The sequence below is a fragment of the Pipistrellus hanaki genome (assembly GCF_964339955.1).
Source record: "Pipistrellus hanaki genome assembly, chromosome: 6".
NCBI lineage: Eukaryota > Metazoa > Chordata > Mammalia > Chiroptera > Vespertilionidae > Pipistrellus > Pipistrellus hanaki.
In genome coordinates this window covers 27817917-27834584 of record NC_140508.1, presented here as the reverse complement: position 1 = coordinate 27834584, position 16668 = coordinate 27817917, and the positions used below count along the sequence as shown (strand labels likewise).

Sequence of the window (16668 nt, the reverse complement as noted above, 5' to 3'; positions counted from 1 at the left end):
CTCAGGGGCGGAGAGGTTTCCCCAAAGAGCTCCCACTCCAAAGCCTCTCAATTGCTCTCTTCTCTCCTGATAAATAATAATTGTCTTTTCAAAAAGAGGTTTTGCTGCTGGAGAGCTCCAGCTAGAGAGGAAAGCCTCGGTTTGCCTCTCCGCTCCGTCACGAAGCCTCTCTTTCCCACTCCCTTTAGACCCAAAGACACTCGCAGGCTCCCGCTCAAGTTCCCCAGAAAAACCCTAGGACCTTAGGGCTCCAGGTCACCCCCTGGGGCCCCAGCAACCAGGCCTGGGGCAGCTCCGGGTGCCTGCAGGAGGCGCGGGCTGTGGCTGCAGTGAGGCTCAGCGGCCGAAAGGTGGCGCTGCGGCCCCGCTCCCCGCCGCCTGACCCTGCGCGCAAAGTTGTGCTGGAAGCCGCCGGGGGAAGGAGGGACCGAGCGCGCGCGGGTGGCGGGGAGGAGGGAGGAGGGAGGGGGGAGAGGAGCAGGGCTGTGGGGAGGAGGGGGGGCGCGGAGCGTGTGTCACTCGCTCTCCCTCTGTATATAGAGGATGTGCTGAATGGTGCGCTCGGAGGCGGCGGCGGCCGGGGAGCGGTATCCGGCGGCGGCTGGCAGCCCGCGCTGCCCGGCTCTGCTTCTCTTCGCCCTCGGAAGCTCCGCAGCCACCGCGGGCGCCCGACCCCGCGTCCCGCCCGGGGGCATGGCCGGCCGCCTGGCCCCCGCGCGCCCCGCTTGCTGAGCGCGCCGGAGGAGGAGGTGTGGAGGCCGGGGGAGGCCGGGAGAGGCCGGCGCGGGGGGACCGAGTCCAGAGCCCCCGGAGCAGAGCGAGGAGCCCGCGACCAGCGCCCCGTCCCTGCCGCGATCGCCCGGGGCCGCCCGGAGCCCCGATGCGCCCAGATGGCCGGGGCTCAGCCCGGGGTGCACGCTCTGCAACTCAAGCCCGTGTGTGTGTCCGACAGTCTCAAGAAGGGCACCAAATTCGTCAAGTGGGATGATGTAAGTGTATTGGGGGGATCGGGCTGGGGCGCCGGGCGAGGCGGAGGGGTGGGCGGGGTGGGGGTGGGGCGAGGGGCGCGTTATGCAATGGGCGCCCTGGGAGCCCGCGGGGGCGGCCTCGGGGGCACGGGGTGACGGCTGCTGGGGCGGGGAGCAAAGGGCAAGGGCTCTGCGCGCGCTCCTGGGTTCCAGGGGCTCGGACTTGCCATCCTGAGTGGGTCTGGCAGGCACCCCGATGGAGCAGGAGGGGCACGCGTGGCCTGGTGGCGGGTCCTGAGAGTTTGGAAAGTGGGCAGTATGGAGTTGGGACCGGCTGGGGAGCGCGGGTGCGTGAACCAGGCGCGCCCTTCTCCGCCCACAGACGCACCGCGGGTGCCTCTCTGCCCTCCTGCAGTCAAGGACCAGCCTCGCCCTCCGAAACTAACTGTTCGGTGACCGCTGACCCTCCTGGCGCGTCCCTTCGAGCCCGCATGGCACGGGACACCGCGGCCCAGCCGACAGGTGGTCGCTGATGCCAACTTAAGCTCCTGGCTCCAGAGTGAGGGGCCTGGGAAGGGCCGGGGAAGGCGCACCTGGGCCGGGCTGGAGAGCAGAGGAGGGACGCAGAGGGAGGGGTCCTGGAGGGATCACTGAGCCTGCGGCCACCAGGAGGGCCAGTTTTTGAGAACTGAACTGGCTGCAGTCCTTATCTTGAAACACATCTGTCAAGACACTCCCCTGCAGTTTACCTACATCTCTCACCAGGTTGGGCACAGCTTAGCCGCAGCCTCCTTCCTGTCGGATCTGCAGTGTTTCCCATGAGTCCTGGACCCTAGGATTTCAAGTCCCCCCCCCCCCCACATACACACCCAATTGCTTTCAAATTTAATTTAAATTAAATTAATCTTGCTACAGTCTTCAGGTGGAGGACTTTACAGGATCAAGTTGGTGTCCTGGGTGTCATTCAAGATGTTGGACAAGAACACAAACGTAGCTTCCGGGATCTAAGGACATTTAGGTCCCAATGACTGAGACCTCTCTTTAAACAGGAAGAATGATAGCAGAATGAAGCGTGTTTCCTGTTGAAAAGCTTTCCCACCTAGTAAATTATAGCCTGTTATCCTCCAGGGTGTTTTTCTTTAATCTTCTTAAACCATTTTTGCAGAGTCTGAAAACAGTTTAAATATTACAGGTAGCGCGTCCCATTACTTAGCCCAGTGGGTCTGTGTGTCTCTTTTGTCCAGTGGGAAGCGCAGATGGAACTTGTAGTCGGAGCCACAGCTTCCTTGAAAGCTCATGCCCATTGCTAACCTCTGGGCACCAAGATGTAAACATGCATCCTTCCACTGTGGGCTCGACACTTTTCTTTTTCTGATCCAGCCTAATGACCGGGTGTTTTGTAAATGGAATAGAATCCAAACAACAAATTGAATCTCAGAGTAAATGCTTGGTGTGTGTCAGGGGAAGACAGCAAAAAAGAAAATTCAGTAACAACACGGTCTAGCCCATCTTGTGGTATTCAAATAGAGAGTGAACGTGATGATGGATTTACTGAAAAAGAGAATGAAGGGCAGGAAGGAAGAAATAGGCAGTGCAGAGTGAAAAAAGGTACTCCAGCTTCGTCTCAGGGATTTAGTCACGATGATCATTTTAAACTATATTTTAAATAATTCTCCAAAATGGCTTGTTTGGAAGAAAATATCCAGTGTCACTTTGAAAAGGAAGGTCTTCTATGGAAACATAGTTTGATAAATCCAGGGAGATTACTTTTATTATTTATGTCACATATGTCTGTTCTTCACCTACGGATGCCAGGCCCTGCGATAGATTCTGGGAGTGGTGAGGAAAGTGGACAAAATCCCGGCTGATACAGACCTTACGTGCTAGGGAGAGGGAGATAGAAAATGATCAACAACACCAGTGATAAAGAGATGCAATGGGAGGGATGCAGTGAGTAATGGAGAGATCACTTGTCAAACACCACCTGACGGTGAGACCTCCCTCTGAGCAGCAGAATCTCTGACCTTTTATAGGGAAGAACCCAGACTCTACCCAGGAGTCAAATGGTCTGGAATATGATGAATTATCCTGCATGTTTCTTGGCTCTTGTTGGCCTCCATGGTGACCTGCGGACTGAGAAGGACCCAGGCTTTCCTAGATGGCCTGTATTCTCCTCAGGGGTCACCCCTCTCCTCTTCCCAATTCATATTTGCCCTTCTAGAACCAAGCCAGTTTAGGTGACCCGGGTAACTAGATTGTATTTTATTGAGTCTGTGTTGAAGACAAAAGAGAGTCCAAAGGTCAAAGTTGACCTCCTGGTTCTTTTGTCAGTCGGCTGTGTGACTTTAGGTGCATCAGTTGACTTCTCTGAATCTTGGCTGCCTCTTGTGCAAACTGAGAATGCCACATTTCCTACCTATTTCGCCTAATAGTTGGGAGGAGCCCATAGGGTAAAGCAGCACTTCTAACACTTGAATGTGCATTGGAGATGTTGGGAGGGCTTGGTAAGAGTCAGATTGCTGAGTCCCACCCTTCGTTTCTGATTCAGGAGGTCAGAGGTGGGACCCGGGGACCTGCTTTTCTCATTAGGTTTGGGTGAGGCTGCTGCTGCTGGCCTGAGGAACCACGCTCTGACTCCACTGAGATAAGATTTGTGAAAGAATTTGAAAAGTGCCACGCATAGCGCAAGGTTGTTGGCCCATGTACATTTTCGCTGGTTTGGGAATTTTATTTTATCTCTGTGTGCGCATTTTGAGGAAATTATCCAGTTGCTGCTTGAGAGGTAGAAAGACCTCAGTGACATAATCCTGGACAATCCTATCTCTGATGCTCAGGCTGGCTCACTTCACCTTTATACATTTCTTTTGAATTTCTTATGTGCGATGAAAAATTTTCAGCATTTTCACCTGCCTCTGGTGGGGGTGTAAGAAAGGGAAAGAAAAGAAGATTTTTGAGAGGCTGTCTAGTCTGATTTTCTGTCTGGTCCAGGGGAGACCTTTTGACCCTGACTTTGGGAAAATACCTGTTACCAGGGGAATCTCTGCACCTGCTTGTCTAGAAGAGAAGTAAATGCTGGAAATAGCTTTAAAAACTCTCAAATATCTCATCTCACTTAAAAATGTAGAATCCTGCTCTCTGGTCTTTAACAGGAAGGCTGGGCACACTCATAAAGCAGATTCTCAATAGTCCATTAGAAAGCCTAATGGTACATTTGAACATGATGAGTTTGGGGCTATTTACTATTGTAAAGAGATTATTTCTTGTTCCTTGGGTGATTAAAGCACTATAATTACCAGTCCCATTGTCCTGATGGAATGGAAGATGTCACCCAGACTTGCAATGCCCTGAATAATCTGTTGGCTACCTACCAATGTCACGGTGAAGCTATGGACTTTAAGCATGGTAGTCAAAAGCATTGCCATGGGAACTAGCCCATCACAACAAACAGTAGGTGGGTGATGGAGCTGGAGCAGGGTTCTGAAGATACCCTGTTGCACCACTGACAGGCATTAGCTTTGCTTTTGCCTGATCCATGGAGCGGTCTGGGGCCCCTCAGCTCCTTGGGGCATATGGAAGTATTTCAGTGTCTGAATAGCAAGGCCAAACCTATCCAGAACTTGATCAGCCGATAAAGTCCTGACCTATCATGGCTACCTGTTTCCCTGATGATTTCCAAGGTCCACTTGATTCTTGCTTTTATTTTGCATTTGCATATTATTAAGCTCTGGTGGTCGGAGGTGTGTGTAAAGGTCCGTGACCATTATGGGAGATGGACAGTGGAAGGGCTTACTTTCTCCAACTCAGTTTCGGGAGCTTGGGAGATTGGGAGTGTGGCCCCCTCTCATTCCTGGTGTTTGGCCTTGCTCTGCATTGGAAAGGACGTGGAGGGCAAGAGGAAGGACAGAAACTCTACAGTAGGACACCCAACACCTGATTCGCCCTGTTTAACATCTGAGAACGCTGTCTCTTTGTTCTACAACCTCTGGAGCTTGGAAGGCTTCTCCACTGTCTGTTCTTTGTTTTTCTCCACTCTCACACTCCAAATTCAGATCTCACTGTGGTAAGTTACTAAATGAATGGCAGCCTCGCTTTCCTCATCAGTAATGCGAGCATTGTACTATTTCCTGCTGCACAAAACAGCTGTTAAGGTCAAGTGAGGGAAGGCTTACGCATTGCTTTGTCTAATGTCTGACATACAGGAAGCCCTCAATAAAACACGTTTTAAGACGTTATTGTCTCCCCTGTAGATACAGGGCCATGAGTTTTATCTCAAAGTGGTCAGCATGTGTTAGACGACTCTTCTGTAAGTAGGAGATCCAGACCTTCCATTTCCTTTAAGGTATGCTTTGATTTTCATATTTTGTATTTAAAAAAGAACAATTCCTTCTTCTTTTTTATAAATCAGGTGTTTGAGAGAAAAATGAATCCCAAATAAAAAGCAAGTCAGTTTACAAAGCATCAAAAAGTTTTATTTCCACTTAATAAAATACACACACACACACACACACACACACACACACACACACACACAGTATGTACACAAGTATGATTCCTGGAAGGACGAAACAGTTAAAGAAAACTCTTGTAACTTAGCAAGAATTAATATATATATTAATCTTACATCGTACAACCTGCCTTGCAAGCATAATCTAACATTCAAAACCTAATTGCTAGCCTGGCTCACTTGCATTGATGCCCTGTGGATTTAAAACAAGTATCTCCCTCCTCCCTCTCATGCATTCCCCATTCCCACTGCCCCACATCTAAAACAGGTGATAGTAATACTAAAAGCACGCTCGTCTAGTGCACATTCCCCAGCACCCTACACAAAAGCATAGTTAGAACGTTTGTATTGCATAGAACTTGCAATTATGGCTTCCAAAATGATGATGACAAGATTGCTGAGGAGGCAGAGGAGAAGGGTTTATGAGGTGGGCATTCAGCAGCGTTCCCTTTGAAAAGGTTTTGGGAAATAGGGAAGAGGCAGCTCTGGTTGGCAGGTGCTGGATCTGGATGGGGACCTCACAGGTTTTAAAAGGGAAGGCTGGCAGGTGCCCTCAAAATGCCACTTGAATATGCCCAGATAGTCAGATGTGGTGACTTTCTTATTGGCAGTTATAACTGTAACCTAAATGTGAGAATATTCTTCTTCCAAATAGAGCTCTTTTAAGCTTTTATCAGAGTGTAACATGTGTTCTGGAAAACGCACAAATCTTGTGTCCAGCTGAACCTATTTTCACAAAACAGATTCCTCTGGAAGCAGTTACAGAGCAAGGAACAGCAGTGCCAGCCCCTCAGGTCCCTGGGTGCACCCTTCCAGTCCCTACACCCCACTGCCCACCTTGGGTAACACTGATCCCAACTTACAACTCCACAGATAAAGTTTTGCCTGCTTTTTATTGAATCAAGCTATTTTTATTTTCTGAGAAAACAAACCCTCTTTAGCCCAAAGCATTTTAATTATTGCTGGATAAACCCTCTTGAACAATATCAACAAAACTGACTTATTTTCTGTTTAGAAGGCACTTGAATTGGTCCTTCTCTGTCCTAAGATAAAGTCGGAGAAGTGAGGCAGGTGTAATGAATGCCCCAAAGGAGGAAAGAGTTCAAGCTCTAGTAATTGAGTAAGGAAATGTCGTGCATCTAGGCTGTTACAGGCACAGGCAAGCAGCCTATTAGAGGGCTGTTTCTGCACTGTATTTTCCCCTCATAAGTTTTCTCTGTTATCTTGCCTGACGTTGCTATCCCCATCTATGGTGCATTAGGATAATTTGCTCTGCCTGTTAGCGTATCTCTTAACACTTGCCTTGAAAGTTTAACCTATCAATAAGCAGTTTCCAATTATGTTTACCTGCAGTGACATTTAGATGGGACAGGAACATTTTTTTTTTTTTATGTTGCACTTAGTAACCTGTAGTTAAATATTCCTTTATCGGGATTATTTCATGTTATCGTGAACAAGGAATGCCAGCAGAAAATGGAATGGCATTGACTGTGAATTGCTGACTAACGCTATGGATCTCTCATAAATAACAAATCCCTGGTAACGGAAACCGTTCGTTTTCCTGCTGCCTGAGCTAATATTAGGTCCACACAGCCTTTTCAGATCATGTCATAAATCCCATCTGCTCAGACAGATTTCATAACGCTCCCTTTCCCCATCTATGCCAGGTCTGACCCCCCAATCAGAACCATGTGTCTCTATGTATCAGTGGGGAAAGGAACACAGGTGAGAAATATTTTTGAGATCACTCAAACATGAGAGCCTAAGGAAGCCATCAGTTTCTGTAAAAAACTGAAACAGCGTAAGAAGAAGGCTAGACTATTTAAGAATCTTTCTGATTCCCCTCTGAGCTCTTTAAGTTCTGTTATTTGATTTCGTTATCTTCTTCCCATGTTACTTTTAATTTTTGGAAATGATAAAAACCTGTATTGAACAAATGCTTAGGTATGTAGGTATATGTATTAATTAAGGTCAACTAAATCTATACATTTCTCAAGAAGCTCGGTTATTGTGAGTGGGGAAACAGATGGTCACGTTAAATAAGAAAAATACTTACTACTAAAACAGAATTAAAAGCACCCTACACATGTTTTTAATTTCAAGGGCTTTTCTAGTTAACAATGTTGGCTTAAGGTTTTGTTTCTTTTCACTGCATTGAAATTTTATGAGCAAGTTCAGGGAAAATGGATTACCTAGTAAGAAAAACACTTTCCCCTGAACTAGTCATGGTGGATATCAATGAGTCACATTAATGCCTTGGCAATTAAGAGATTATTTTTCTGTTAAAAGCTTCTGATTTTAGGAACTTGTTTATGAGTTAGGTGAGGAAAAGATAATATGATTAATTTTATAGAAGAAGCCATAGGAGATCAAAAAGGAGATGGGAGACCTTAGAGCAAGTCAGCAAATGGTCTAGTCAATTGAAAAAAGAAAAATGAAGGGTGTTAACCATGGTGTTTTCTTAGGTGCGCTGTCTAGGATATGGTTGTGTCTTACTTAACATCCATTCCCACATCCTCTTAGGGGGACTTTATGTAACACAGAGTCTGGAAATCTAAAGCTGCACTTGCTAGACTTCCTTGAGGCATCCAATGTTTTGGCTGCCAATGAAGTGATACCAGTATTCCGTGCACTCATAGGAGATTTGGAAGGCAGAAATGTGAAAGAGGCTACCTTTCAGCATTCTCTGGGTTGTTTCTGCAAATGAATGAGATATTGAAGAAGTGTTATCTTCTGTAATCTCCCAAGGGTAGAGAGAGCCAATGGTGATAGTGGCTACCCCCTGCTTTCAGATTACTTTCCCTTTGTCTTCAACTAAGATGGTGTGTTTTGGACTCCAAGGGCTCTCCTTAGCTGTGGTGTTCTGGGCTCCTTCATGGAGGCCCAGTCTGAAGCCCACTTCTCCAGACCTTCAAGGGATTCTGCCAAGAGCTTACTTGTCTGGAATTAAATTCCTTTATGTTCACAGATTCTAGAGAGGCTTTTGTTTCCTTCCCTAGCCCCTGCCCAATACGATCTCTCATGGGTCTAGGTTTTCATGATTCTCAGCCCTAATGTGCAACAGCAACCTAGACATTCTCTGTAATTTTCTCTTCCAATATTACTCTTGAGTAAGATAGAGTTTTTTGCTATAGTGCTGCCTCTAGAATTCAGTAAGAGTGATATTTATAACAGGAGCTTATACTTGTGTGAAACACTGTTATTTATTTATATTTACCCCCAAGGGCACCTGAGTGGTAGGAAAAGAGAAAGTATTATTATTCCCATTTTGCATAAGAACAAACTCTGAGGCTAGTGACTCTTCTTGCCCAAGGACTCAAAACTAGTTATGTTGCCTGTGGAAATTAGTCTCTTCCATGGGGTTGCGAGGAAAGCATTCCAAGGACCCATGCATGGGAGATTGTGGTATGGCAAGATTTATGTGTGATGCAAAATCAAAGGAGTTCCCCTCCTGGGTTCCCAATGTTCCATCTGTCTGTCCTGCCATGGAAAAAGTCCAATCTGGTCTTCATCAAGGCCAAAACAAAGGCCAGTGTCCAGAGTTTCTGTTTCATATTAAAGCTTAGTTCTTTGTGACCCCAGCAATTTGCTATGAGGGCGAGTATGGGTCACAGAAAGAGAGAGAGAGCTCTTTGTTCCTCCAGGGTTATGACCAGGAGCTTTTTCAAAATAACCAATCAGCCTCACCAGCATGCCTCAGTGGTTTAGTGTGGACCTTATGAACCAGGAGGTCACAGTTTGATTACCAGTCAGGACACAGGCTCAGCTTGTGGGCTCAATTTTTAATAGGGGGTGCATTAGACAGCCAACCAATGATTCTCATTGATGTTTCCATCTTTTTGGAGGTTTCTAGAAGATTCTTGAGTAACATTATAACAGTGGTTTTGAACTCTATACCCAGTAGATTGCTCTCTTCCATTTCTTTCATTTGTGACATATTTCTTTGTCTCCACATTTTGGCTGCTTCCCTGTGTTTGTTTCTATGTATTGGGTAGAGCTGCTATATCTCCTTGAGTTGGTAGAGTGCTCTTGTGAAGTAGGTGTCCTGTAGAACCCAGTGGCTCAGTCTCCCCAGTCACCTGAGCTGGGAGCTCTAGGTGCACCCCTTTGTGGGCTGTGAGTACAGTCTTGTTCTAGTTGACACTTGATTGCTGTTGGTGTCACTGGGGACCAGCTGGGACTACAGTGGGAGAGCTGCTGTGCATCAGACATCCTGTGGAGCAGGACTTGCTTCAGTGGGGCTTTGGTGCTCACTGAGTCTGCCCCCTTGAGTGTGTCTCTTATGGTTGTATAGAGTTGTAATCTGCTATGGTTTGACACTGACCACTAGGTACACCGCTCTTGGGTCTCCAGGGAGGTGCAAAGTCAGCCACTGTCTGCGGCTACCCAACAGGAGCTACAGAGAGATCTGCAAATTTTTCCTCTCTGTATCTGGTTTGGAAGTACCCAGATGAGGCTCAGCTATGAAGCAAGGCAGGCTGGTGCTGGTGATAGTGCTGGGTCTTGGACCTTTTATTGATAGTTTTGGGGCTCCCTGACCCAACTGCAGCTGGTTTGTAAGATTTTACCCTGGGCAAGGAAAGGTCATTCATATGCAAAAGCTGCTGCACACAGCTTGGGTGGGGTTGCAAATTGCATGAGGCAGGGTCTTACTGAATCACTAGGGCGGAGCAAACAGAAATAGCTGCCATTCCCCCCTGTAACTTAGAAGGTCCCAGGATAGAAACAATGACCCCTACAAGCACCTCTGTCTGTGAGAAAGCCACCCCTGAGTTCCTGCCTGGATGCCAGACAATCCAGCTCCTCCTTGTAGGTGTGTTTCCCAGAGCCTCGCCCCGGCGCTGGAGCTCAGATGGATCGGGACCTTGTAAGTTCAGCTTGTGGTGCTGGCCTTTCAAGAGAAACAGCTGGGTCTCCAGCAGCCTATGTGTCACTGAGCCCCAATCCACACTGGTTTTTATAGCCCATAGTTCTTAGTGCCCAAAGGGACTTCTTTTCCCAGATTTGGGACCCTGGGCTGGGGGTTTGGTGTGGGGCTGGGACCCCTCCCTCCTCCTGGTGGCCTCCACAGAGAGGATATGCCTCCTAATTAAACAAGAGTCCCACGTGGGTGCGGAGCAGTCCTTTCTGTGTTTCCTCACCTCCTACCAGTTTCAGTGTGCTTTGTTCTCTACTTTCCTAGTTGTAGGGCTTCCAATCAGCCAGCTTTCCAGCAGTTCTGGATAATGGTTCTGTATTTTATTTGTAATTTTGATGTGGTTGAGGGATGTGGTGAGTACAGGCATTTACCTACGCTGCCATTGTCAAATCCGCTGCCCACTTTTTCTATATATCCTGTTTTAAAGGGATTTATGTTACTTAGTTTTACAGCTCATCTTTTTGGATATGTAATTTCATATAACTGTATATTCAGGCATACAATTGATTCATAACAGCACATTGATGAGAAAACCATTGTAATAATGATAGGTCTTTGTAATGTTAATGTTGATTTCAATGACCCTTCTTTTGCTGAAATGTTTCTTTCCTGTGGATGTTGGGGTTTTGTAGAGGTCCTTTCCCTTGTCCCGTGACTGTCCTTTTTCTTTGCCCCAAAGACCTTTTGGGGGATTCATCTAAGTTGCAAAACAGCACATTGCAAAACCTTTTATATCATTATATTAGTCTTCACTATTGGTGAGATAGGGATGAGAGTAAACATGGTTCCTTTTAAATAAAGAAGAATAAATGGACATACATTATCCACCATTACTAACTTAAAACAGGTATCCTAGTATATATATATTAGTGTTCTCTTTTTCAAGGTGGATGTTTATTGGAAAAATATCTTATTACTTTAAATAAGCAAATGAAAGTTGCCTTCTTTGTTCGAGGCTATGCATTGACAAGACACGTGTTTGCTTACATTTTAAGCTTGCTGTGCTCCACAGGCCGTCACCTCCCTGTGTTCCTGATCCAAAGCCTCACCCATTGTAGGCCTCAGCCAATGGATCTCCAAGAGTAGTCCTTGGACCAGCATAGCAGTCGCAGCACTGAGAGCTTATTTGAGATGCAGATTCTCAGGCTCCTTCCCAGACCTGTTAAATGAGAAACGCTGGGGGAAGGGCCCAGCAATCTGTGTTTTAACAAACCCTCCTGGTAAAATACGATGCATTCACAAGTTTGAAAACCACCATGTAAAGGAGCATACGTCTCGTAGGTATTGACGGAGAGAGAGACAGGGAACAATGGACCGTCTGAAAGTTGTCTTCATTTTCTGCAGTAAAATGCTGCAAGAGTCCTAACTCATCTGCAGTTGCCTGGGAAATGAGGAGTGACCGTGTATTTTAAACTCCAAACTAGAGCATATGTTGTGATAATTAAGAATAACTGAGATCCGGATTGAGTGGCTACTTTGGTATGGGGAGAATATAGGAACTTGCAGCTATGTGGGAGATGGGAAACAAGCAGGTGGCTTTGAAAACGGATATTCGTGCATTTCTGGGTCAAATCCAGCCTTGCCTGGTAAGAATGCCAAGTTCCAGCTGATCTTGGAATGTTAGAGGTTGATTATGGAGGAAGCAGGCAGGGAGCCGAGATAAATGATCATTTAACAGGATTTGTGGCCGGAAGAGTGGGATCAAGAAAATATTGAGCAAAGGAGCTTTACTTTTGAAGGAGGAGGAGGAATAACTTAGAAAGAGCAGTAGCTGAAACAGCGAGGCAGCCTATGGTGTTCCAGACATTTTGAGTAGCTTTACTCTCCTAACTTTAATATTTGATTGTCTGAGATCCCTGCAGTGAATTGTCACCAAGACTTTGATTAGAATCTTGTCAGACACTGATAAGAAAAGGAAGTGACCCGAGAATAAGTTATACTTATTGGGAAGTGGGGATGTATGCTGTGTGCAGCCTGTTGGAAACATATATTTTGCCTGAATCTACAAGTGCAGATGATGAAACAGGAGTGATAATATTGCTGTGATTTATTGGAAATATTGCTGTGACCTCTTAGTGTATAACCTCATAGGAGAACATGAAAATAGCTTAAAAACTATTCTTTCATTTTAATATCAAATTTGTTTCCAAAATGTCTTTTGGTTATTTAAAAGTAATTTTGAAATTTTAAAATTCCAGATGAAGTTCAATGCAACAGCACAATCCTTGTAAAAGGTATATTTCAAACTGCATGTGAAGAGTGAATTTTGAGAATATTGGGATAAAACAAAATGGGATTTCCTTAAAAAATTAAATATAGAACTATCATATGCTCCTGCTCTGGATATATACTGAAAACAGTTGAAAGCAGGGACACAAACTGATATTTGTAGACCCATATTCACAGCAGGGTTATTTGCAGTAGCCCAAAGGCGGAAACAAAAAATATCCATTGACCAATGAATGGGTAAACAAAATGTGGTATATGCATACAATAGAATATTATTCAGCCTTAAAATAGAAGGCACTTCTCAGTGCTACAACCTGAATGAACCTTGAACACATTATACTAAGTGAAACCAGCCAGGCACAAAGAGACAAATACTTATTTGAGACACGAAAAGTAGTCAAATCCAAAGAGACAGGACATAGAATGGTGATTGCCAGGGGCAGAGTGGGGTGCGGGGTGGGGAGGAGGGAATGGAGAGTACGTGTTTAAGAAGTATGGAGTTTCAGTTTGGGAAGATGAAATTTCTGGAGATGGATGGTAGTGAGGAATGTGGTCAATGCTACTAAACTTGACATTTTAAAGTGGTAAGTTTTATGTCACATATGTCTGTCATAGTAAAAAAGGAATGCCATGATAAACTTTCATTTAATATTTTTTAATAAATCAGTTTGTAAACATAATTCCCTATAACAATAGTACATATTTTTATGTACCAAACGTTGTTTCAGGTGCTTTACCCAAATTATCCTATTTAATTCTCACAAAAACATTCTTAGGTGGATATTATTCTTATCTCTCTCTCTTTTTTTTTTTTTTTTTTTCCAGTTGTGGATGTGTAGAATGTGGCACCAAGATGGACAGGCAGAAATTTGAACCCCAGAGCCTCTATAACATGGCTCTTGCAATAAAATTTACCATGCAGACTAAAACCATCAATGTACTTTATCCCTCCTGGAAAAGAATCCCAGATTATCTCTGCATGTTCTAATTTTCATTACAAGTCCTGTTGACCAGAGAAAGGATATGACATATCATAGTTATAATGCATATGCAAAATTTGAAGTAAACTGGTAATTTATGTCTCTTTTAAAAAATGCAGTTTCTGCAGAGGCCTAAGTATTTCAGTATAAAAATCCATATCCAATGACATGTGTTTTCTTGTGCAGATGGTATGCCTTTCTGAAAATTGCCAAAAGGAAAGAACACAGATTTTAGAAATGTTTAATATTATAATTACAGAGCGTGCAGATTTTGCTTTATAATATGCATGCTTTAAATTTGTCTATGATGTTTTCTTTTATCATGGCAAGTTAAAATTTATAACAATTTTGTGTATAACCTTATGAATATGTAGATGGCCTTATTCACTGTTATCTTGGAAACAGCAATGCCCAAATGCTATCTTTACTCTCTTGAGGACAATTAAAAATACTTTTACAATACAAATGTATTTTAAAATATTATCTCAAGCGTTAATTTTAATTAATTGTATTCATATAAAATATATAAGGAATGTGTAGTGTTAAAATTATTTGGAAAACTAATATAGCTTTTTAAAAAATTATTTAATTGTTGAGGGTATTAGAGATGTCCCCCATTTCTCTCCCATTGCCCAACTCCTCTTGGTTCCAGCCCTACCCCAAGCCTTTACCACACTGTTGCCTGTGTCCGTGAATTATGCATTTATGCATATAAGTTCTTTGGGCATTCTCTGCCTGGCTCCACCCCCATCCCCTTCCCTGAAGATCTGTCAGTTTGCGCAGCTTTTTAATAGAAAAAATGCCAATGCCTTAAAAAAAAAAACCTTGTCTTGCCGAAACCAGTTTGGCTCAGTGGATAGAGAGTCAGCCTGCTGACTGAAAGGTCCCAGGTTTGATTCTGGTCAAGGGCATGTACCTTGGTTGAGGGTACATCCCCAGTAGGGGGTGTGCAAGAGGCAGCTGATTGATGATTCTCTCTCATCGATGTTTCTAACTCTCTATCCTTCTCTCTTCCTCTCTGTAAAAAAATCAATAAAATATGTTAAAAAAAAACAAAAACCCCAAAAAACAAACCTTGTCTTAATAAATAAATAAATATATGCATTCCTGGACTTGTCCTTTACAAGTAATATCCAAATATTCTGATTGTTACTAAAGTACCTCCATATGTAATTAATAATTCTATGACATTAAAGATGGCATGTCTAACTTTTTTGAAATTTTTATTAATAATTGATGACCTTGAAGAAACTCTTAGAAATTATTGCCTGTAAGTAACTTCTGGCTAGGACTTTCTACAGCCATATATATTGATACACATGTTTTTTCTTACATTTCTAGGACTCCACTATTGTCACTCCAATTATTTTGAGGTCTGACCCTCAGGGATTTTTCTTTTACTGGACAGATCAAAACAAGGTAAGAAGTATATTTGTCTTTCTTACATTATCCAGTTGGTTGCTGATTGGCAAGGTATTTATTTTATCTGCATAAGCATACCTACTTCATAGATGACCCTTTGTAACTTACTTAAAGATTCTACTTCAAAAATGTTTGAAATGTATCGAAATGTTTTAGGATTTTCCAAGGACTCTAGTCTGATATATTAGATATCCTAAATCCTAGGACAATTGATGGTTTTCAGGAAAAGAACATAGGAATGTGAATTACATTTGTTGTAGAAGAAAATTATGCGGTATTGCTGATTTAAGTCCCTTCTCCAACACTACCCATAAAGAATGAAGAAAAATGATGAGAAAACACTTTTGATCTTAATGTCTATAACTTTGGCTTTTCTTTCTCTTCCCGTGCTTTTTTTTGCTGCTTATTTAGAGTTCTGGCCTCAGCGGGAATGTGGCCTTGATCATTTGCTCAGAAAACCAAGAATAAGATTCCTTTAGCCTACCTGTTTAATTTTTCAGGAATTTCTTCCCACATTAGCTATCTGTTTACCATATTATAAATTTAAAATCTCATTTATTATGAAACCATTTGAGGTGATTTCATATTGAATTATTAAAAGTGGAGTATCTGGAGATCATAATATTTACTTGGCGTTTAATGGGCAGTTAGACCAGAATATTCATAGAAAGTGCTTACTATTTCAAGAGACAATGCCAGGGTTCTGTACTTGAACCTAGGAGACCACAGATCATAGGATATTTTGGCTCTCTAAATTCTGTATTTGGAGATGGGATCAGCTTTACGGAGAGTGCTAAATACATATTAAACCCAATAGCACACTGGGCACCAAATTATGAACTGCTATGAACCTATTCACATCCCTACATTAGCTCCTTATGCCCATAGTTTGTCTGTCTCACCTTCTGTTTCTGGACAACCTGGATTTCACCTGTGAGCAGCAGTATGGAACTGGCTCTGTGCTGTGATGTGTTTGGGATCAGGGCTGAGTCTGGGTGAAACTCTTAGGGTGCTGGAACCTCTTAGGATTCTATCATCTAAGGCAGATTTTAGCCTGCTGGAGCTGCAGTTCCCTTTTAAGTATGGGTTCCCTGAAATCATCTGTGGACACAGATGTTGGGGTGCTAAGTCACAGACCCCAAGCTAATGTCAAAAAATGTATTTGAGTAAGATTTTCTAGTTCATGTTCATGTTCATTACTGAGTGTGTTAATCATGTTGGCTTTGACGTGCTGTTTGGTTTCCTGCTGTTATGTATAAAACAATGGCTTGAAAGAGTTGTGTTTTTCTTTTTCCTCCTGAAGGTTATTTTTAGGAGTGTTGAAACTATATTCATGAAAGATATGTTTATAATGCCTAGAGCGTTTTAAAAGTTTGGGTATTTGTAGGAGAGGCTAAACTGTCAGTTTGATTTTTTCAACTGGTAAATCAAGCTTCTATAAAAGCAACAGAAGGTATTTGGGATTTTTAAATAATTCATGGCAAGTCAGCTAAGCTGCCCTCTAAGACCAATCATAAGTATTTCTTTGCTTAAGAAAGAGAAAGGTTTTATAGGGCCTAAGTCTCTGATGCATCTCTATTGTTCCTCTATGTTGATTCATACTTATTTTCATATGTCGGGACATTTCTTTCATGTTTATCCACTAAC

At 43.6% G+C, this 16668-nt stretch overlaps 1 protein-coding gene across 2 annotated transcripts in view; it reads left to right on the top strand.

Annotated features, from left to right (window-relative positions):
- Positions 1 to 485: 485 nt before the first annotated feature.
- The window catches only part of PLCB1 (phospholipase C beta 1), a 609995-nt gene continuing 593812 nt past the window's right edge, over positions 486 to 16668 (top strand). For both annotated transcript variants that reach the window (XM_084887439.1, XM_084887438.1), the window contains exons 1-2: positions 486 to 989; positions 14941 to 15018. In XM_084887439.1, coding sequence (XP_084743565.1) covers positions 891 to 989; positions 14941 to 15018 — 177 coding nt within the window. In that variant the 5' untranslated portion in view covers positions 486 to 890. The remainder of the gene's footprint in view (positions 990 to 14940; positions 15019 to 16668) is intronic.